The sequence below is a fragment of the Schistocerca cancellata genome, chromosome 6, assembly GCF_023864275.1.
Source record: "Schistocerca cancellata isolate TAMUIC-IGC-003103 chromosome 6, iqSchCanc2.1, whole genome shotgun sequence".
In the NCBI taxonomy this organism is placed as follows: domain Eukaryota; kingdom Metazoa; phylum Arthropoda; class Insecta; order Orthoptera; family Acrididae; genus Schistocerca; species Schistocerca cancellata.
In genome coordinates, this window is record NC_064631.1 from 402,035,600 (window position 1) to 402,060,100 (window position 24,501).

Sequence of the window (24,501 nt, forward strand, 5' to 3'; positions counted from 1 at the left end):
TTTTACGACTAAACGTATTCGAATTCTGGAAGAGCCATTCCGCTTAATTTTTGAGAAAAAATACTTCTTGGAGAGGGGAATAACCAGCTTCTGTCAATTCTCCGTGGATTCAGATTACAGGTGTAAATAATAACACTGCAGATGTAAACCCCAATGCTGAATCTGTAAAATCCGATGTAAATTTAATAGTGGAATCTGTAATGTCCTCTTTAAAAACCGAGCTGAAAAAGGTAGGGAATGTAAGTACTGGAGGAATGTCTAAATCGAAAACAGAATTAGATAGCCATTTTATTGATCATTCTAAGCAAATGAAAAAAGGATGGGAAACAAAATTTGCTGTAATGGATTATACATATTATTTTTTTTATATAAAGAAGGAGACTTTTTGCAATCATTCTTGTAAATTACGTCTCTGACCAACGTCAGTCCTCGCTTACTTGTCTGAAACGTAAATGCTGCAGTCCTCATATCCTACAAATATTCACAACGCTAGACTAGCAACAGACTTAATGTAAAACTTCCTGGCAGATTAAAACTGTGTGCCCGACCGAGACTCGAACTTGAGACCTTTGCCTTTCGCGGGCAAGTGCTCTACCATCTGAGCCACCGGAGCACGACTCACACCCGGTACTCACAGCTTTACTTCTGCCAGTATCTCGTCTCCTACCTTCCAAACTTTACAGAAGCTCTCCTGCGAACCTTGCAGAACTAGCACTCCTAAAAGAAAGGATCTGAAAGAAAGGATACTGCGGAGACATGGCTTAGCCACAGCCTGGGGGATGTTTCCAGAATGAGATTTTCACTCTGCAGGGGAGTGTGCGCACACTCCGCTGCAGAGTGAAAATCTCATTCTGGAGACTTAATGTACATGGTTCTGTTTCAGACAGTAGTGTGTAGAGATGGCATGGAAGTGACTACACTAGGATGAAAGTGAGGATAAGATTTCGACACCTCTAAATAACGTCCAGAGACAACAAAAAGGAAGTAGGAGACATTGCAATACATGCATCTTTACGGTTTGGTAAAAAGTAATAAAAAACTGTACAACTTTACAGTAATATAAGTCTTATTGAACACTCTACGTAACACAGAAAAAAAACTACGCTTGTTGGGAGAGCAAAAATGTCAGTTGACGAATTATAATATCTCACTGTAAGGAATAAAATGACATTAATTTTCCATCACGACAAAGAGTTATTTGTTGGGCCCGGTTCTCAAGGAAGTGAGCAAAGCTATTCAGCTTAGCTTCAGCTTCAGTTTCAGCCTAGCTTTCACCTCACAGAAATTCGTCGATGCTCTACCCTCAACTCGATTCCCCCGACTGGTGTCAGCACGAAGTTGTTTGGAGCCATACGTAGTTTCGACTGGTTGTCTCCAACTGGCAGAAAGTCAAATTTTGACAGTAGATGAACCAGCGCCAACTTCACCTGCATCAGTCCAAAACGCATCCCTGCAACAAAAGAAAAGTACCATCACTTCGTTGTAGTGTGACTGAAGGTGTTACTTTTTTTTCCACTCTTGAAGTAAGACTGCAATGAATTTCGGAATAATTCGTTGTACAGAAATAGAGTTGATTCATACCAATCACAGAGAGGAATTAAGTGCACAAAAACGAAAAAATCCAATAGTAAAACTGCACAGCACATCACCACATTCCTTTCTAGCGTTATTCCAATACTAAAACTACTGTGAGATGCTATTCTTTCCCTCACAAATATCTTGATCACATTCGTTGGATTTGGGACAGTGAAACAGTACGACTCTAGCTAGTTACCAAAACTGGAGATAAGACAACTACTATTAAATCCACACACACATTATAAAAATGTAGCAAAATGGCAAAATGTCTCTGAGCATTATGGGTCTTAACATCTGAGGTGATCAGTCCCCTAGGACTTAGAACTGCTTAGAACGTCACACACAAACCATGCCCGAGGCAGGATTCGAACCTGCGACCGTAGCAGTCGCGTGGTTCCAGACTCAAGCGCCTAGAACCGCTTGGCCAATTCAGCCGGCATAAAAATGGATATATATATATATATATATATATATATATATATATATATATATATACATAATATATGTTCGTGTGTGTATCTTTCATATCTTTTCCTAAAACTCAGGACTGATTGCTGCCAACTTGATACACATATACCTTATTGTCAGGCAACAATCGCTGACAATCCCTATAAAATGATGAAATGTAAAATGTTTAACGCTTACTGCATTTCCGCCGTTCACTCAGTGAAACATTAAGTTATCAGAAACTACGGATAGGAACACTTTTAAATACAGAAGTCTCCCAAGCCCAACATAAACTTAAAAAAATAATAACATAGCATGAGAAATTAAATGGCAACGTGGAGATGAAGACTGTGGAGTGTTGAAAACAGGAAACAAGGAAAATATTTAGTCTTCTTGCTTACAGAATCACGTTTATATCCTTACATATCCAGATTCAAGCATGTCACATAATTATCTTCACATCAACACGCTGCAATGTGGTCTCAGACTGAGTCTGGACCATATAGTGTTATGCAAGTTTCAGAAAGAGCTTCGTGTTTCATGTTGATATGAAGGTTTAAAGGTCAAAACATACAAACGTAGACACGTCAGGAAATAAATAAATTTTCAACAAACAAAAAATAAAAACTAGTGTGCCGTGAACTGAAGAAATGCTATTAACAATGCTACGACTTACACTTTTCCGGAAATAAATGTGCAGCCATATTTCAGGATATACTGAGTTGACCAAGGTTTTAGTTATCAAGACACACTCCTTACTTTACAGGTTCACGATTCATGTGATTCCATTTCAGCTACTGTATCACTATCGACTTCATCCTTTTTATTTCAGTGAGTATCATTTACGTAATCAGCCGCTTCGCTATTTGTTAATACAAGTGAATTAGATGAAATGATTCGTGCACCAAATAGCACTAACTGTGAGAGCTTTTGATAGACAACTAGTAGCAGATTTATATTTTCATTGAGTATAAAATTGTGAAAGCAGCAAAGTACAGGAACCGGAAGATTATCTAGTAGAATTAAATCTCGCGATGCTGATGGAATTATATTAGGAAATGAGGCGCTACACATAGAAGGCTGAGTTTTGCTATTTAGGCCGAAAAATAAATAACTACTGGAAATATTACGCAAAAACATTTCTGAAAGGAATAAATTTATTAACATTGAATACGTAGATAGTGTCGGAAGTTCCATGCGGCTTTTCGCGGATGATGCTGTAGTATACAGAGAAGTTGCAGCATTAGACAATTGTAGCGAAATGCAGGAAGATATGCAGCAGATAGGCACTTGGTACAGGGATGGCAACTGACCCTTAACATAGACAAATGTAATGTATTGCTAATACATAGAAAGAAGGATCCTTTATTGTATGATTATATGATAGCGGAACAAACACTGGTAGCAGTTACTTCTGTAAAATATCTGGGAGTATGCATGCGGAACGATTTGAAGTGGAATGATCATATAAAATTAATTGTTGGTAAGGCGGGTGCCAGGTTGAGATTCATTGGGAGAGTCCTTAGAAAATGTAGTCCATCAACAAAGGAGGTGGCTTACAAAACACTCGTTCGACCTATACTTGAGTATTGCTCATCAGTGTGGGATCCGTACCAGTTGACGGAGGAGATAGAGAAGATCCAAAGAAGAGCGGCGCGTTTCGTCACAGGGTTATTTGGTAACCGTGATAGCGTTACGGAGATGTTTAGCAAACTCAAGTGGCAGACTCTGCAAGAGAGGCGCTCTGCATCGCGGTGTAGCTTGCTCGCCAGGTTCCGAGAGGGTGCGTTTCTGGATGAGGTATCGAATATATTGCTTCCCCCTACTTATACCTCCCGAGGAGATCACGAATGTAAAATTAGAGAGATTCGAGCGCGCACGGAGGCTTTCAGACAGTCGTTCTTCCCGCGAACCATACGCGACTGGAACAGGAAAGGGAGGTAATGACAGTGGCACTTAAAGTGCCCTCCGTTGCGTGGCTTGCGGAGTATAAATGTAGACGTAGATGTAGATGTAGATCTAAATCCCATAAATGCTTTCCTGAAGATATTTGGTTGGAGTTTAGTCTCGTACGGATAATAAACATTCCGTGCGAGAAGGGAGTATAGAATGCTGAAGATTAGACTGGTAGATCGAATAACAAATGAGTACTTACTGAACCAAACTGGTGAAAATAGGGATTTGTGGTACGGCCTGCCTAACACAAGGAATCGTTTGATACACAGCTCTGCGGTATCAAATCATCAAATCGTCGTCAGTTTGGTAATGGAAGTGTGTGTGTGTATGGGGGGTGGGGGTGGAGGAGGGCGGGGTAAAAATTGTAAAGGGAGGCTGTGGTTCAAATGATGGATGCGCGTAGCAATAGTTATCAAGAGAGGAAGAGACTTGAACATGATAAGCTAAGAAGAGAGCTGCATCGATCGAGTCCGTGGACTCACGACCACAACAACAGCAGCAGTAATGATCGAACATTCAGCATCATTTATGATTCTAGTTTTTCACATTAACTAAACATATTTTCCTAAGGTACTTACTTTTCTCGATCTGTTAGCATAATAGTAACTGGCACCAGATGCGAGTTGGTTAGAAACTGCATTCAAGGTCGCTATCCTTCGAACTCTCACATATGTTCGTAATTGAAGTTATTGTGACACTTTTGAATCGTCTGAACTAGATGTGAAGATATTTTCACATGAGTTACGTAAAAAAGCGGAGCAAGTGCGAATGGGACTTGAGCTTTGCGGGTTCAGTACAAACTTAGCTACGTAAATGGATAGTTCATCTACTCTTATTAGTTTTAGCGAGTGAGTTTACTAGTATCTAAATACGTGACATAAAATGGCAACATCTTTTGATGCCATTGACTTAGAAATTTTTTGCACCACTACAGGACTGTAGCCTGTAATTATTGACATTAACATGAGCTTGATTTCTCTACCTGTTCCTAAGGAAAAGGGGTCTTAACAGACGGACTGAGAGAAGGACAATAGTGCGATGCTATGTCGAGTCTATTTTTACCGACTGAAGAACAGAATACTAAGCACAATAAACAGTAAAGATGAAAGACGGAATGACTCACCAATGCAGAGGCGTGGCCCTTCACCAAAGGGTAGGTAGCAGTAGGGATGCCTGGATGCCTTCTGCTCCTCAGAGAAGTGCTCCGGATCGAATTTCTCGGGGTTTCGAAAATATTTCCTATCATGATGGAGACCCAGGACTGGAATTAACACCTTAGTTCCTTTCTCCAAGACACAGTCGTATCCAGGCAGCTTGTAATCCTGCACCACCTCGCGATTCAAAACTGGAGCGGGCGGATACATACGAAGGGTTTCTGAAAATAAAAAAAAGTACAATGGAGGTGTTTTAATAAATACTCCACAGTTGCCCTCGATGTGGAGTTTTGCCTCCCTTAGAGATTGTAGTTCAGTTGTTGTCTGAAAAGAAGTCAAGGAAAAGGTACGAGCGTATTAGTCACAATAGAGAAAGAAAATATCTGTCAGTCATTAATTCGCAAACCGTTAGGTGAATTAACTATTTTTTAAGTAACTGGAAACCAGTTAGAATTTTAGGAAATGCATCAATATGTGCTGTTTCATCACTACCAGTTTAGTCATAACCACCGTCACACATAAAAATTCGTATATTAGTTACGTACCATGTCATAGTCGTATATGACCAGCACTCTGGTGTAACCGGTATTTTCAATGTTAAGAGTAGCAAGATGGGTATTAGGAGAGGATAGTATTAGCGACACATTATCCGAATTATTCTTTGGAGAAGTGAAAGTAAGCCAGCACTGAACTTCATTGTGCAGGTTTTCATGTGCACGTCGCACGTTCAATAGGAGTAAAAAGAGAGAATACCTTATAGAAAAAATTAATAAAGTATGTGAAGGTGGTTGAAGTTTAATTCTTCTAGGTGACTTAATGCTATTAGATTGAGGGAATGGAAGGTAAGGGTTCCTGCAATTTAGGATATTCATTAACAGCAGTCAGCGTATATTCAAGTGGAAACACTTAAACTTGGGAGTGGAGCCACAACTTTTCAAAACCTTTTTTATTCTCCTTGTATCACCCTTGCAATTATACAGCTTAAATTGTTGGTCAAAACACTAATATAAACTTGACTACTCCAGTCATATAATGTAAATATTGATTGCTCTTTGACCGTTGACAACAACTTCAAATACAAATGTATCATAAATCTTCTACGAATTGTAACAAATATGAGTATCTAATGTCCAAAATTTTCCGTAATTGTTTCTTTTTGTGGTCTGAGACTTGCTGTATGGCTGATGCCCAAAACCATAAATAAATCCTAAAAAAAACTGTTTAAGGTTCTGTGTTGCACTCTGTGGCTGATAACAAAAGTGCAGAGGGTGCTTTGTAGGAAACAGTTAATAGCGTACATTTCTGAATAACGAATATATAATAACGGCAGTAAATACTGTCTCTCCCTGAGTAGGAGAAGTGCCGTGCATTTTTAGAACGCTTTTCAGTCTTCCGCCTCTAGCCAAAGGTGTAACAGAAGTTCAGTGTATTTAATTATTCTGTTTTAAAGTGATGGGATTCGCTTTTAATGTGGTGAATCTTTTTCTGAAACTACAATAATTTCTTCGGAAAAATAAGGTTTCACCATACGCGAAAAAAAGTTCCAAGATACGACTTGGTCATGTACTACGTACAAAAACTCTATTATTGAAATATGGAATGTTCCAAATGGGAAAATTTTGTCAGTATTTCATTTAACAGAATATGTGTTCCTTTGTTACTCTAGTACACTAATAATCGTTAAGTGAAATCAGACTAAGAGGAAGCATTATCGGAAACCAGTTGATTGTTAGATACGTTTCGAATTTGAAAACGAGCACTGATTTCCATTTCAAAGACGGGTGAAGTTTGTTAGACATTACAGAAACTCAGTTCATTCGCAAAGATCACATGTTCCGTTGTAGAAGATATTTTCCCGTTATTTGAGGTACTAGACGGTGCACGGCGAACGGAATATGGTTTAATAATCCACTTACACAGAAGTTTGCTCATCATGAAATTGTATAACTGCAAAATTAACAAAATCTGTCAATTAGCATTAATATATTATGGAGCACTTGAATGTCTGGAACTAAAAATGCTCCAAACGCTGCACAGAACACATCCTCAAGTCTCACAAGAACGAAACAAGTAGAAAGTGCACTATACTATTAATGGCTTTCTTTAGTGATTCTAAAATTTGTCATTAGATTGAAACATCGACCAAGAAACATCGTATATTTCTTAGTACACTATCCTTATGGTACAGCATTCTCTCCTAGCTAAATGACAAATAACAAAATCGGGTAATGGTAGGTAGCGATAAAGCGGGAGTCTTCTTGGACACATAGGCAACTTCTAAGGTCGGGACAGGATGGTGGCAAAATTAACGGTTCGTGGACTGTTCATTCTGTTCATGCTTTCATTTAATGTAATGGTCTTATTTCACTTGAAAAATGAGTGATTTTTGCTTCCAGCGATCAACAACTGGCGTTCAGTAAGTCATGCAACATATATATTTTATCGGCCAATTTCGGTTCAAAAAATTCGGTATTTGTTGTTTGATGTCGTGGAATAGTTTCATGAATTTCGGATAAGGGGTGGTTTTCTGCATAGCCTTCAAAATGGCTTCTGTAATGGAGGTATGTTGCAAGCAGAGAGCTGTCATTGAGTATCCTTTGAATGAAAACCAGAGCACTGCAAATTTTGCATAGGCGCTTGTGGAATGTCTACGGACACCTGGCACAAAAGCAAGGGTGTCGCTGGGTGAGGCGTCTGCCATCGTCGTAACAACGTCGCGCAAACCTGTCCCATGTCCGGCGTGCCTGCCGGCCGCATCCAGCCGTGACTCCTGCAATGTTGGAACGTGTGGACACTCTTGTTCGAGGTGATCGACGGATCCCAATCAAAAACTCGCAGCACAACTGGGTGTGTCTGTTGGTAGTGCTGACACACCTGTTCAGCAGCTGGGGTACTCACAGGTGTGTGCCTGCAGTGTACCTCGCCGCCTAACAGAGGGCCATAAAGGGCCACAAAGGACCATCTGCGGGATGGCTTGAGAGTTACGTGGCTGACCTTGGCAATACTTGGTCGAACATCGTCACAGGCAGTGACACATGGGTTCATCACTTCGAACCGAAAACAAAACGGAAATCCATAGAGTGGGGCCAAATCACCTCTCATGTGAAGAAAAAGACAAAGCCACAGCCTCAGCCAGTAAAATCATAGCGAAAGTCTTCCGCGACTATGAAGAGACTATTCTGTCTGATATCCTCCCTCATCGTAAGTGTTCACCTCTGAAGTGTATTGTGCTACCCTCAGGAAATTGAAGCCATCGGCCTTGCTGCAGTAGTAGCACTGGTACCCGTCAGATTACCGAAGTTAAGTGCTGTCAGGCTTGGCTAGCACTTGGATGGGTGACCATTCGGTCTGCCGAGCGCTGTTGGCAAGACGGGTGCAGTCAGCCGTTGTGAGGCAAACTGAGGAGCTACTTGATTGAGAAGTAGCGGCTCTGGTCTCGTAAACTGACATAGGGCTGGGACAGCGGTGTGCTGACCACGTGCCCCTCCATAGCCGCATCCAGTGACGCCTGTGGGCTGAGGATGACTCAGCGGCTGGTGGGTACCATTGGGCCTTTCAAGGCCTGTTCGGACGGAGTTAAGTTTTTTTTTTCAGGAATCTAAAGAGACGGCGTCAGCGTTTTCTTCGCCACAAAAATGCAAACGAACTTCTCCTTCTCCATGGCAAACATGCCAACGCAAGGCCTCACTCAAGGCTACGCATCCGAGAGGAGCTCACAAAACTTTACTGGACTGTTTTCTGTCATCCGCCCTACAGTCAGCATCTCGCATCTTCTGATTTCTATTTGTCTGGCCCAATGGAGGTTGCTCTTCGAAGGAAGTACTACATGGAAGACTGGGAGGTTTTTGACGCAGCAAGACTTTGGTTCCGATGTCAGCCAGTAAGAGTAGTACCACGCGGGCATACAGGTCCTCGCAGTATGGCGGTGTAAGGCCATCGCATTAAACGGGGATTATGTTGAAAAATGGGATTAGTAGCCAAAAGAGAGAGCAATAATAAAGTATATCGGAATACTAAATGAAACCAAACTGCGTTCTGCAAAAAAAAAAAAAAAAAAAAAAAAAAAAAAAAAAAATTCGTTGCATTACTTACTCAACACTCCTCGTACATCAGTGATTGGCCTATACTGTAAAGATATGAGCATATACATTCAGAGCAATACTGTTGTGTATGGACGCCAGTGAGTGATCATTTTGTAGTAGTGAACTGTGTCATAATACATGAACACGGATTGTATGCAGCTAGTGTGTAATTATGTCGTTTGTTTGGACTGATGTTCACAGGGGTAGACATAATGTTTTAACTATTATTCCAAAGATTTGAAATAACGTAATTAATTTCCTGTTTCTTTGAGTCTGCATGTCTCAGTACAGGTTCACACTGAAATCCCCAGCCTACAGCAGAAGACCACTAGCGGAGCCGAAAGAAAATGACGCAGCCACTGTCAAACAGAGATGGGCTGCGTCACTCTGGTTTGGGACCAACAGCGGATTCCTACGACACTGCGACGTGGGATTCCATTGTGTACCTGCAGAGATATACCTGCATACAAAAACAAATAAAAAATTCCGTAGTTTAATTTTTTCGATGTGATAATTGTAACTTTGGTCCTACCACTTACAATAATTAGGCTCTTCTCCGCTAATGGCCATTAATGTGTTCAGAATCCTACTTTAATTATAATAATGTATGATCAGGGTAATGAAAAACACACAACGTACCATTCACCACCTTTTCCAAGTATGGCATCTGGGTCATTATAATGTCGTACGTCACATCACCGTTGTTCTTTTTCAGTACGTCGTCAATTTCTTCTTGCACCTTCTTCTGGATATCGGGCTGTCTGGCGAGCTCATACAGGCAGAAGCTTACGGTGGTGGAGGATGTTTCGAACCCAGCGAGGAAGAACACCCACGCCTGTGCTGCCACCTCCTTGGTCGTCAGCGTCTTACTTTTCTCTGTCAGTTCGTAAACAGACTGTTACTTGTGTCATAAAACAAATCACAACTAACATCAAAGATACTAACCATCTTCTTACATTGAATCATAGGATACTAGTTTCTGAAAATTTTCACCCTGTGAGAGTAAGTAAAGGAAAGGCGTGCTTTCAAAATGTTCTTATATTATAACGAACTGTAACAGCAACAGTAATAGCAGAAACCATACCTCTAATCCTTTATACTGCTGAATTCGTAATATGGAGAAAATAGTCCGCAATCTTAAACATGATACATAACAATTTATACAGGATGTTTGAAGCAGTTGGTCCCATAAGCTTAGGAGGCAGTACAGGTGTAAACTAAAACAAAGCAGTGTAAACGTATGTCCGGAAACAAATGTACTTACGTTAAGATATGGGACTTTTTAATTGATTCAAGAAAGATGTTCATTTCTTATTTCAAAAGCTCATTGCCTTTGTACTTCTCCCAATATGATGCTAGTCCGCAGCACGTGGCCTAGTGGCTAGCGTTGCTACCTCTGGATCACGGGGTCATGGGTTCGATTCCCGGCCGGGTTGGGGATTTTCTTTGCCTGGGAACTGGGTATTTGTCTTGTCTTCGTCATCATCCTCAACATTCGTGACAGAGGCTAAATTGGACTGTGAATAAATTGGGACGTTGTACGGGCGCTGACGACTGCGCCGTTGACTGCCTCACTAGCCAAACATCATCATCACTGTGATGCTAATGTCAGTTTAACGGCCAGAGTCTGACAATGACCGACTACTGAAGACGTGCATTTAGTAGACAGAACTGTATTTACAGATATGGTGAGTTTGACATACAATTAATTAATAAATTAACATAATAACTACATGTGGTCAGGTTTAAATACTCGACTGATCGTGAAATCAAATGATGTGGTTCGACTAAGCACCAGTGTTTGGGTGTGTAGCGTAAGTGACTGGGTTCATGAGACCACGCATATTAAGAGAGTAATTAACAAGTGCTGTTTGCCACCGGTTTTTTGGACGATAAATTACGCATGCTACTGAAGAACGTTTCCCTTGCAGAAGACAACGTGTGGGAGTAGTACAGTACGTTAAAGAAATGTTTAAATTGCGGAGGTCCAGTAGTAAGGACCTCCCATTCACCAGGCTTTAATCACTTATATTAATAATTTCATCTCATCTTCATCGAAGCGCAAGTCGATGAAGGGGCGTCAAATAGAAAGACTTGCACCAAACATGCGAATAATACCAAACGGAATCAGCTGGCTATACGATCACTTCGCCAATCGACAACGAGCATATCTTAGAAAGGATTGCATGCTGTTCATGTGACAAAATACGACGGCTTTAAGATGTGTTCTCAAAAGAACGTGAACATTTGGATAGGTGAGCTGAAAGGTGGGTAAGAGTACCTAGTAAACAGTCCTGAGACTGGTTTGATGCATCTCTCCATGCTACTCTATCCTGTGCAAGCCTCTTCATCTCCCAGTGCTTACTGCAAACTACATCCTTCTGAATCTCCTTAGTGTATTCATCTCTTGGTCTCCCTCTACGATTTTTACCCTCGACGCTGCCCTCCAGTGCTAAATTGGTGATCCCTTGATGCCTCAGAACATGTCCTGCTAACCGGTCCCTTCTTCTTGTCAAATTGTGCCACAAACTCCTCCCCAATTCTATTCAATACCTCCTCATTAGTTATGTGATCTACCCATCTAATCTTCAGCGTTCTTCTGTAGCACCACATTTCAAAAGCTTCTATTCTCTTCTTGTCCAAACTATTTATCGTCCATATTTCACTTCCATACATGGCTACACTCCATACAAATACTTTCATAAACGACTTCCTGACACTTAAATCTATACTCGATGTTAACAAATTTCTCTTCTTCAGAAACGCTTTCCTTGCCATTGCCATTCTACATTTTATATCCTCTCTACTTCGACCATCATCAGTTATTTTGCTCCCCAAATAGCAAAACTCCTTTACCACTTTAAGTGTCTCATTTCCTAATCTCACTCCTTCAGCATCACCCAACTTAATTCGACTACATTCCATTATCCTCGTTTTGCTTTTGTTGATGTTCATCTTATACGCTCCTTTCAAGACAGTGTCCATTCCGTTCAACTGCTCTTCCAAGTCCTTTGCTGTCTCTGACAGAATTACAATGTCATCGGCGAACCTCATCGTTTTTATTTCTTCTCCATGGACTTTAATACCTACTCCGAATTTTTCTTTTGTTTCCTTTACTGCTTGCTCAATATACAGATTGAATAACATTGGGGACAGGCTACAACCCTGTCTCACTCCCTTCCTAACCACTGCTTCCCTTTCATGCCCCTCAACTCTTATAACTGCCATCTGGTTTCTGTACAAATTGTAAATAGCCTTTTGCTCCCTGTATTTTACCCCTGCCATCTTTAGAATTTGAAAGAGAGTATTCCAGTCAACATCGTCGAAAGCTTTCTCTAAGTCTACAAATGCTAGAAACGTAGGTTTGCCTTTCCTTAATCTATTTTGTAAGATAAGTCGTAAGGTCAGTATTGCCTCACGTGTTCCAACATTTCTACGGAATCCAAACTGATCTTCCCTGAGGTCGGCTTCTACCAGTTTTTCCATTCGTCTGTAAAGAATTCGCGTTAGTATTTGGATCTGTGGCTTATTAAACTGATAGATCGGTAATTTTCACATCTGTCAACACCTGCTTTCTTTGTGATTGGAATTATTATATTCTTCTCAAGTCTGAGGTTATTTCGCCTGTCTCCTACATCTTGCTCACCAGATGGTAGAGTTTTGTCAGGACTGGCTCTCCCAAGGTCGTCAGTAGTTCTAATGGAATGTTGTCTATTCCCGGGGCCTTGTTTCGACTCAGGTCTTTCAGTGCTCTGTCAAACTCTTCACGCAGTATCATATCACCCATTTCTTCTTCATCTACATCCTCTTCCATTTCCATAATATTGTCCTCAAGTACATCGCCCTTGTATAGAGCCTCTATATACTCCTTCCACCTTTCTGCTTTCCCTTCTTTGCTTAGAACTGGGTTTCCATCTGAGCTCTTGATATTCAAGCTAGTAAACATGTCGAGTGTCAATTCAAGATTGGGTGATTATACTATACACTCAACACGCTGGGTTCACTGCTTCCATTCTCATCGGCATTATTAACAAAAACCCAAAAGTGCATGTTCCATACTAGCATAACTGTCATGTTCACTAACATAATTATTCTTAAGGATTTGATGCCAAGGCCGCTGAACTGTCGTGAACTATCTGGGCTTGATCCACAGCTTGGGCCACAGAAAGGAATGGAAATGATTGCTATATGAGCCATAGCATGACTTCACGACTTCTGATCTTGATGCACTACCATGCGCACTGTTTGGATTACCTCTTGGGAATATCATAGCGTAATGCAAAAGACATAAACTACCTACCCGAAGTAAACGCAAACTACCTACTTAAATCTCCAAGGTATCATACCTATGTCGGCTTTTAACCTTGACAGAGCTGGTTGAGTGCTAGTAATGGCACAAATACCCATTACTGTTAATTCAGCGCAAGAGACCACATCATAGTATTACCATGTTCCAGTATCCTGGGTCACACATCAGAAGCTCCCCACAGTATGGGAAGGAATCAGAGCAAGACACACAATTTATGGTGAGGTGATAAATATTTATACAGACACACACCCCTGGGGAAATAAGATGCCATTTACGCATCACTGAAATGAAGTGTGGCTGTTAGTGAGGAAAGATCCTGTGAGGAGGTTATCAAAGGGGATTTCTTTTGTCCAACTACATATTCCTACTGAAACCTATAGGGATGATGGATCTGACATTATGAGATTTAATGGTGTTAATATCATTCTTAAAGTATCAATTACTGTTGTTCAATTAGATTTTAGATAGAGTTATTCTCCATAACTTTCACCACTTCTCAGAGCGTGATACGTGACTAATCCGTTTGACAACCTCTAAAGTAGAAGCGCTAATTATTACATATTTAGTAGAAAAGTGCTGTATGTAATGATGTATTTGTAATCAACAACATTAAATTCCATTTCATTAAATGAGATCTTTGTTGCCTCTGATATGAATGAATGCAGAATGACAGTACAGTATCATAATCCATAATTTTTTAAGCTGAAACTGCGAAATATAAGATATCTGTCAGTATCGGATAAGGATCTAATGCAGTAATGGAGGAGTCAAATTGTGGCTAACAGTTGCACCTAAAGTCTGAATCAGAAGGCTTACTGCGTGGGTAGACAGACGTTAAACGCCACGTGAAGGCAATCTGCCTAAGGGATGAGACCCTAAAATAAAAACATCTTGTCCTTCAGGCTGGGGGTTGTACGATGGGCTGGTGCCTCATCCATATGAAGCATTGAAACGCTCGTAAGTTTCGTAGAAAGAAGTGTGATGGATCCGTTGGAAACAATCAAGCCAAGGAAAAAGGCAACTGTTTGGCAGTACAGATACGTTGAAGACTGATGCATGGAATGTAAGAAGCCTCAACGTGAAGTAGCTTGTGTTGTAAAGAAAGTAAAAACAAAGAAACATAAATATGGCAATGGTTAGTGAAACTAAGAAAAAAATTAAAGGGCACCAAGATGTGGCTTGAGTACACACTGACAAATAATGGGATAGAACAGTAAAACAGAACACGTGCTGGAATTGAAACGTCAAAAGACAAGAAGTGGAAAATGAGCCTCACATCCTAGAGATATGTAAATGAGATAGTAATTATTACTCTATAATAACACTGAAAGAGAATATCTCACCATGCGAAGGAAGGGTAGAAGACACAGAGAAGTTCTATCACACACTGCAGGCAGAAATAGACCAAACAAATAAAGCAGATTATATAATTCTGGCAGGAGATTTAAATGTAAGTGTGGGGAATATGGAACTGGAAAACATGGTAGAAAAATATGGATAAGCACACATTAAAAAAATCATATAAGATTTAGAGATTTCAGTAGCTATAACAACATAAAAATCATCAACAATTTTTTTCAGAAAAAGAAATACATAAAAATACTTGAACTGCCAAAGGACTGATATCACTAATATACTATGTATTAGTCATAGAAAAAAAAGGGAGTGATACAAGACGTACTAATCTACAGGGGAAGCGACATATCTGAGAAGTAGTACACAGGAGAAATATTCGAAAGATAATCATAAGTTTAAGATAGGACTACTAAAGAATTTTAGTGTAAGAGATCTTATCAAAGACGACTGACTAAATATATGTTAGAAATACCAAGAGCAGAAGACATATGTATTGAACGGAATATCATCAAACAATGCATTATAAGAATAGCTAAGGATGTAGGGGGAAAAGTAGAATACATAAAAATAAGAAAGGTGAAACGATATGGAATGCCGGCCGAGGTGACCGAGCGGTTCTAGGCTCTACAGTCTGGAACCGCGCGACCGCTACGGTAGCAGATTCGAATCCTACCTCGGGCATGGATGTGTGTGATGTCCTTAGGTTAGTTAGGTTTAAGTAGTTCTAAGTTCTAGGGGACTGATGACCTTGGAAGTTAAGTCCAATAGTGCTCCGAGCAATTTGAACCATTTTGAACGATATGGAATACAGAAATAATAGAGGCATTAAGAGAAAAACAGAGCGCATTTATGAATTTAATAGAAAATGACACAGAAGAATCAAGAGAAAAAAACAGATAACAACGAAACAAAGCAAAAGAAGTGATAAGGAATGCTGGAGTAGGTTTGTCATATAAACAGAAAATTATGTATGTGCGTGTATTGACTTCTCTTATAAACTGTTGTTGAGAAATCTGAATAAGATGGAGACAGATACTGTGAAGATGGATGTAATAGAAATTCAGGATTCATTGAAAAACTATAAAAATCTATGGATCAATGATAATCAGTTAATGGAAGAAGAGTGGATTATGGAACCAAAAGGCTTGATCCCATTCCAGAAATACTACTGAAATATCGATTTTTGCAATTGATAAATATGTGCTCAGTTGGAAACAGGATACTGGAGCAGTGAAGGGTAACATATCTAGTATCAGTCTTCAAGACAGGAGTTACATCTGGCACAAAAAATTATGGAGGAATAAGTATCTTGAACACAGGATACAAAATATACGCTAAGATACTTAGTGCTCGCAACCTATAGCAGAGGCCAAGTTATTTGAAATTCAGTATGAGTTGAGGAAAGAAAGATTTGCTCAGATAATTTACAAACAACGAATACAGTAGTGAAGAAGCGTAGAGAATATAACCTTCTGAAATATATATCTCAATCATATATTTTAAAAAGGTTTTTGACAAGGTAGATAGGAATATACAATGGGGAATTTTACAAAGACATGGATATTGTACATCTTACATCAGGACTAAAGAACCTGTAGTTGAACACAACGATAGTTCTGCAGTTAGGAAGAGAGCATCAGGTATTAGTTATAAATTAAGAAGTAAGATTAGATTGTAGCCCTTCTCTGATACTTGTAGCACTATTATTGATTTCATGTATATTTGTCTCATATAAATTCTTTGTCTGCGTACGTTTAATCTCTCTGTCGCCATTTCTTCCATGTAACATATATGAAAATGTTTTGTTAACAATTTAAGTCGCTATAGTTAATACATGTAAGTAATTTCAGAAGCAATGTTCTGCAAAAGTACTGGAATGTTAAAACTATTGTTGTAGAACTGATTCTTGCTTACAGAAAGTGTGTTTGCAAACATGTAAAACGTGGAGAGAGGTCCCCATACAAATAAAATGGCTTGGTGGGAACGGAAAAAGTAGATTTGGCGGTCGAACTATAACGCTCCTTTGTGGCACAAGTCAGTTCGTTGCTAGCATGCAAACTGTTTACACCCTGTGTGCTGAATGAGGTAAGAAGAGCAGCAGGATTAACGAAAATATTGCCTCAAATATGGAAGAATTTTGTCTTATTCTTCACGGCATACGTTGGTTAGCTCTGAACTACAGGAGCCTTACCGACTTTGCTGCCTTTTCTAGTTGCCACAAAAGATCGCCATAGCCATCAACTTCGTCTCAAATAATCAGTTGAGGGCTGTAAAATTGTAAGGACCAGTAATTTAGTTTCTTACCCAAATGATAATGCTGTTCTGTTCAAACTTTGTCTTGAGACCTATGTTTTATCCTTAGTCATTTACCTAGGCGGGGCTGTTTTCCAAGAGCTGCAACATTTCCAAGTATCCTACTTAACTGAAAAGTAATTGCTTTCTTTAAAAACGTTGAATAATTCTTACAGAGTAGTAAATTTCTTTGACATTCGGTGATTGTTTTTCTGAAGTACTCTGCGTGCTTTTTGTGGAAGGATAGTTGAAGTTTTACCGAAGTATAATGACAAAGGAAAGATCTAAAGTTTTGTTTGGATGTAATTCTTATTGTTGCCTTAGTACAGTTTCAAAGTTATTTGCATAAAACTTTGATTCTTCAGAGTAGTTAACGGCTAGTAAACTGGAGAGGCCAACAGAATGAAAATTATTGTACGAGTTTGTAATAGTATTTATACTTTCACGTAACTGCAGTTAAAAGTGTTTTTCATACTGTGGCTTAAAGAAAGTGCTCAGCTTTAGTCTGAGTCCCTGACAGAATAGTTCCTGGGTTTCCATGCTAGTTGTTGAGTTAGTTTTGTAGTGCTAATGAAGTGCATTTATGATTTTTATAACATTTGTGTGATAGAATAAGTAACTGGCTGCACTGTTCGATCTATAGCAGATTGAGGGACCTCATGTTTCACTTGTTCTAGCTTGTATAAAGAAGTAAACGTTGCCTAAGAAATGAAATAACAGTAAGAATAGGTGATATGATTTTCTGGAAAAGATTTCAATCACAGTATTTTTTTCTTAATAAATAAACTGAAATAAGATCCCTATGTCGAAGTTAGTAACATTAATTATCAATTGCATGCAAGTTTGTTAACTTATAGACTTAATGTACAGAGAATAAGTGTTATTAAGACCCAAATTGTTCCAAAAACGTTTAATATTCCTTCGGCATAGTTCATGTCGAATCACTGTTAAAATGCTTGCTAAGTTGTGCTAGTGTTTATGTCCTGTTTGCAATACACAATTCCAGTATCAAGTAAAGTCAATCCCAATAGTTGGCGTTTTTTATGAACAGTGCAAGTACTTAGTACAACTTTGCCTAATTAAGATGGCAACCGAATTTCAGTTTACTTCATAGCTAATAGAACCTTGGTTTGAACCCTGTTTGTTTTGCTTCTGCTTCCTTTCTATAGTAAGCTTCCGTGAAACGAAAACAGTCCAATACCTTTCCATTTCACAGTCATTATCAGTTCAATTTACTTTCATAGCAGTAGCATTACCCTCTTATTATCAATTTAGTGTATCCAGTAGTGTTATACACTGTTTAATACATATTATTTGTGTGGCGCCAATCGTTTGTGCCAAAGTAAAGTTTCATCACAAACCAAACTGATTACTACTCGTAAGCTGCTATCCGATGACGACCTGTCCCTTATGGATAAAAGAGAAGATGGATTACATAAGTTGAACCTGCGCTGAACTGAGTATGATCTGTATATTTCCATAAACAAAACACAGGTGATGTCTTACACTCTAAGGAACCCCTTAAAAGCGAAAATAAAGAATAAATAAATAGCTAATTGAACGAGTCTCTGACTTTTTCCACTGTGACTAAAATATATCATTTGTATCATTTGACGACGACAGACACATAGAAATTAAATTAAATCATTTCCCAAAAATATGCAGAACCACAGGAAGAACATGAAAGAAAACAAAACTATCAAGGACACCCATCTCAAATTAAATGATGTAATGACTGTCCTATGCTGCTTAATGTAGTGGTTCATGGATAATGAGAGAGACAGAGAGAGTGGAAATCAAATTTCAAAGATCTGTAAAATGATGTTCTAAACGACAATGATTTTGTAATAAACAGATCAGAGAATTTTTACAAATATATAGCCTAAATGGAAAAATACAGCTACATAAAAAGTGGGAAGATCAGCTACATCATATGAGTGAAAGTAGCTATAGGCCAGTTGGAAAAAGAGGCATGGGAAGTCCCCCCCCCCCCCAAAAAAAAAAAAACGAGAATAAATCCAACATAACCAGAACATGTCACGAAGTTCTGATCCTTGATGGGAAGACGAAGAGAAGAAGAAGGTACTTAGAGATGGACTTACGTTCAGCACTCTTCTGCCCAGTGATTGAGAAGCTGTCATCAACATATCCATTGTTCTTCAACTGAATCATCAACTGCATGAAGTCCTTCCTAATGACGCCAGTCTTCTCTCGATGTTTGATTGTGTCATTAACGACGCGTGTAAAGTACTCTGTGATGTCCTTTGGTGTGAAGGCTACTGGCAGCAGGTTGCGCAGTTTGGGATTAGAGAATCCCAGACCCTGAGTCAGGAAAGAACGGATAGATGGCTTAAATATGCGCCGTCCCCACTGACGGAACTCCGCCTCGGGGTTGTGCTGGCTGTCAACGTCGATGCCGAAGGCGCAGGAAGCGATGACGTCAGTGGAGTAGCGGGCAATCAGCTCGCGGACTTCCACAACGCTACCAGCAGGTGTGACGTCAGTCAGAATCCGCGCACAGTCGCGCGCTATGCCGAACATGGCCCGCATTTTTCCCGACGTGAACGTGGGCGTCAGCTTTTGGCGCAGAGAGCGCCACTTGGTTCCTCCGAGGAAGAAGAGGTTCGCCGTCAGGTGATCTGTCTCCTCGTCTACATAGATGCCCCGGTCGGGAAAGTAGTTGAAATCCTTCACTATGATCGTTTTGATCAGCTCTGGATCCCGCACAACGAGAAGAGGGTTGTTTAATGAGTAAATACCCACGACGTCTTTGCCTTCTGCTTCAAAATAAACGTCTTTCATATCTTCACCCGGACATTTCCTCATTAGCGCTGTGTTCCAGCCATTTCCCAATGGGAAAGACGGCTCCAAGTATGGCAGACCCCTCCTCTTCCAGTAGGTGTAATTGATTTTAAATGTGACGTACAGTATCGCGAAAATTGTTGACAGTAGAGCCAACATTTCAGTCACCCAAGAATCGAAGAAGATAGCCATTTTTGGTTCCTGTGGAAACAAAAACAAGGATTAGAACATTAGTATAACTGGATTATATGCATCATAACATATTACTATTTACATGACATGCTGTATAGTCAAGCAAATGAGCGGCACAACTAAGTAAAATAGTAAAGATGACTTTTAACTCTATTTCAGTGACTTTAATACTATGTATTACCTATATAAATAAAAATGTAACGTTTGTTTGTTCAGAATCGTCTCTCACCGAAAGTTCTTGACCGACAGCTTTGACATCTTGACACAATGTTGCATTTGAATACAGAAGTGTTTCTGATATTTTTTTGTGACAGTGTTTCCCTATTATGAAATTTATGTACACTTATGTATTAAGGGTAATACATAAAATAGATAAATAAAAAACACGAATTATTCCAATCAAAGGTTGTTCTAAATTTCAAAGCAATTTGTCAAAAACTTTCCGAAATTTGCGATTAGAAACATCTACATTCTCTATATAAGTACAAACGTAGATGTTCGTTTCTGCAAAATCTTAAATGTCCTAAAGTACTTGCCTTGCAATATTGACATAACGTTGCATTTGAATATTCAAGTGTTTTTATATTACTACTGGAATGTCATTTGGTATACACGTAATAAAAGGGAAAATGTTATAAAGATATTGATGTTGGTTTGTTCAGAATCATCTCCTGTAGTTGCTGGTCGATAGTTCTGAAATTGGAACTCTAAGTTGAATTCTAATACAAGCGATTTTTAGATAACTAATTCTTTAAAGTCTGAGTATTACTGACACATATAATACAAAAAAATATACATGTAATATGTAAAGGGAAAACACTGTTACCAAAAATCTCAAAATGTACTTTTCCGACATACTTCAAATTTCTACATGTTACTGTAATAAAAAATGCCTTTTAATATACTGTATGTAATAGTGATATGTTGTTAGCAAACAGAAAAGCTTTATTTATGGTTTGCTGGTTTATGATTACAATGCTACTACAGAATCTGAATTTGCAGTTACAATAAACACGGTTCGAGAGAGGTGCAAAGTGGATGTGGAGAGAGGGGTGGTAGAAAACGAACATAGAAAATGGGAAGGAGGAGATGGACAGAGAGAGGGGTGAGAGCAGATGGAGAGTAAGAGGGAGGAGAAGATTCATAGAGAAGAGAGGAGGAGGTGATCTACTGAGAGAGGGGTAGAAAGAGGAGGCAGGAGGAGATGGAGAGAGAAGGAGGATGAAAAGAAAATTGACAGAGTTTGGGGGAGGAGATGATGGACAGCGAGCTGGAGAAGGTGGAGGAGATGGAGAAAGAAAAGAGACATGGGAGAGAAGGGAATTAGGATCTATATAACCAATTCTCATGAAGTTTAGAAACGTGTGCTTTCTCTTTCCGTTCTTTTCCGTTTAAGCAGACTGAGCCATAGCAAAGCGTAGCCAGGTACACCTAGCTAGTAATTAAAAATGTATATCACTTGTGGCTACTTTAGTGTATTGTTTACTTGGTAAACTTCCGGAATGATTATCTTTTTAAACTGAGCCTTTCAGTATTATTTGTGACGCTCAGTTTTGTATGCAACAGCACAACATGAGAAACAAAATACTAACAAAACGAATAACAAATGTTGGGTGTCTCTCTCGCAAATTGCTATCTGTTTTAGAGCTGTAAATTATTTTTGATTACGGTACAGATATTCTGTAACAATCATGAAAGACAGGTTTGGAACTCATACCCTCGAATTTCTCTCCTCTTTCGCACCAGGCGTTTTTGTGAAAAGAAAACTAATAGAAATGTGTAAATGCAATACTATGAAATTATTTCATTAATCACATGAGAATTTCTCTAGTAAGCGTTTGTAAATGAACAACTGTGTTAGAAACTAATCACCATTAACTCAAATGTGAACGTAACTAAGACTGAAAATTAGTAAGGAAATAGCTCTTAGCAACGACTAACTATAGTAATTTATGTAAACGAAATTTGTTTCTAGTGGCTGGATAGAAAAAGCTGTTACCATTTAATGGATGACAGAAAGCAGAGTTTCATGTAGAATTTGTAGTCTGTAGCAAAAATACGTAGTGATGAAACATGAATTAATGATAGTATTATCTAAAGATTTAGTTGAACAAAATAAAAGACAACCACTTAAGTAAGACATAGCAGCTTTGCCGAAAAAATCACTGTAGGTACATCCATGTTGGATTCCCTCACATTGTCCTAAAAATCCATTGCGACTATGAAAACCGAGAATAATACAGTGGATCTGCATCTCTTCTTGGACAATCGATGGGCATAATACTGCTACACCTCGTATATAGCTTCTTGTCATTCAGTGAGTGATAGAACAGTTTAGTTTCCTACATTCATATAGCACACACACACACATACACACACACACACACACACATTTATATATATATATATATGTGTGTGTGTATATAATCCTATGAAATTATTTGATTAATCACAGTAGAACCTTAACCACAGTAGAAATAGCCTGGAAATGAACTTATTCGTTCGAAATTAGTCACAAATAAGGCGCACGTTAACATGTCTAAGACAGAAAGTTACAGAAGTGGTAAGATTAAATAAATGTTACTAGTCCTTCTGTCGACGCAGTTTCGGAGTTCCAGTCCAGTACTGTTCTCTTCTTCTTGCAGAGAGTCACATACACTTGCACCACTCTGTTTCAAAGATTTTCTTTGCCTCGGCCATTTTACACAACAAGTTTCCTATTCAGGATATTTCTTTCAACTCTGCGGATTTTCTTTCACTAATTATTGTTTTCATCGAGTGAACTTTTTTCTTATGATACTTTTTTTTAACTCCTTTACACTATTCTGTGCCATATAGTCAGACCATTCTGTTAAAACGTACTGAGTTATCCTTTTTATTTCAACAAGGTTTATGTAACTTGTGAACATACACATTGGAAGTTTTTTACCATGCAGCGTTATTTTCGAACTGAAATATTGCTTCTAATTTCTCAACTACTTCTTCAACTAAATTGTCTTTGTTGATATCCCTCTTTTAATATTCATTTCGATCCTCTATTTATCACAGCGTTTCCCCCTGGATCTGTTATTCCATCCAATGTAGTCCACCCATTCTATTAAAACGTTGTGAATCATCCATTTTCTTACCACAAGGCTTACGTCATTAGTGAACTTTAGCATTGGCAATGTTTTAACTTGCACTCCTGGGCTGAAATATTACTTTTAGTTCCTAAACCATTTCTTCAACTAACTTGTCTTTGCCGGCCGCTGTGACCGAGCTGTTCTAAGCACTTCAGTCCGGAAACGCACTGCTACTACGGTCGCAGGTTCGAATCCAGCCTTGGGCATGGATGTGTGTGATGTCCTTAGGTTAGTTAGGTTTGCTTAGAGCCATTTAAACCATTTTTTAATTTCTCTTTGTTGATATTCCTCATTTATTACCTGCACTATTATCTTTTATTTATTTAGCATAGCGTTTTCTCATGTATCTATCGTTACATACAATTTTCCTTATAATTCAACAGATATTACATCCTCTGATGCCTTTTGCTAGTTCGACAGTTACTAAGAAGTTCCTTTATATTTCTTCATTCCATTTTCAGTTATGAAGTGCAATGTAGGATATGTTCCCCTGGTACCATTACCTTTTTCGAAGTAAGAACTTCTCAGAATTTTGCCTGCAGGAAACACTCCAAGTTTGGCTCAAATGGCTCTGAGCACTATGGGACTTAACATCACTCCAAGTTTCGTATACATTGTTTGCTACAAGTTTCTTCACAAACGCCGCAAACATCAGCGTTACAACACCAGAGAAAAACTCTATTTGCGTTATGGTTAACTGTATTATCATATATGTTATAGATTGCTATTACAATTTTTCATTAACTTCCTATACCTCTGTATTTATATATGCCTGCGTTTTGTTTCTGCTGAAAGGGAAATTGCACATTGCTCTGTTGAGGGCCATTAAACTGTTATTATTATAATTATTATTGCGAATGTTACTACGTTTACATTACGTATTCAAGTTTACAGTGAGAAAGTAATGTAGCACTATTTTTCTCTTGATCCGTTAATCTACTCATTAATTCCATTGCTATTGCTGCCATTCCTTTTTCTGGCGTACTATCTGTTTACACCTCACATCGCAATTGAAATATTCTCAGACCTTCGAGTACGCTTTTTAGTGTTGACTGAGATAACGTCTACGTCAGTGCCAAAGAGAGCTGCTCCAACTCCATTCAAAACAGCACGTGACAGTGGAGAACGTTTACATCTAGGTCTACATCTACATCTGTGCTCCTCAAGACACCTTACGGTGTGTGGCGAAAGGTGCCTCCAGTACCACTGTT

The 24,501-nt window shown here is 39.0% G+C and overlaps 1 protein-coding gene across 1 annotated transcript in view; it reads right to left on the reverse strand.

The window, feature by feature from the left end:
- Positions 1-1,048: 1,048 nt before the first annotated feature.
- The window catches only part of LOC126088350 (cytochrome P450 6k1-like), a 29,036-nt gene continuing 5,583 nt past the window's right edge, over positions 1,049-24,501 (reverse strand). The window contains exons 2-5 of the mRNA XM_049906486.1: positions 19,277-20,177; positions 9,857-10,093; positions 5,105-5,356; positions 1,049-1,450 (exon numbers count right to left, since the gene is read on the reverse strand). Coding sequence (XP_049762443.1) covers positions 1,272-1,450; positions 5,105-5,356; positions 9,857-10,093; positions 19,277-20,177 — 1,569 coding nt within the window. The 3' untranslated portion in view covers positions 1,049-1,271. The remainder of the gene's footprint in view (positions 1,451-5,104; positions 5,357-9,856; positions 10,094-19,276; positions 20,178-24,501) is intronic.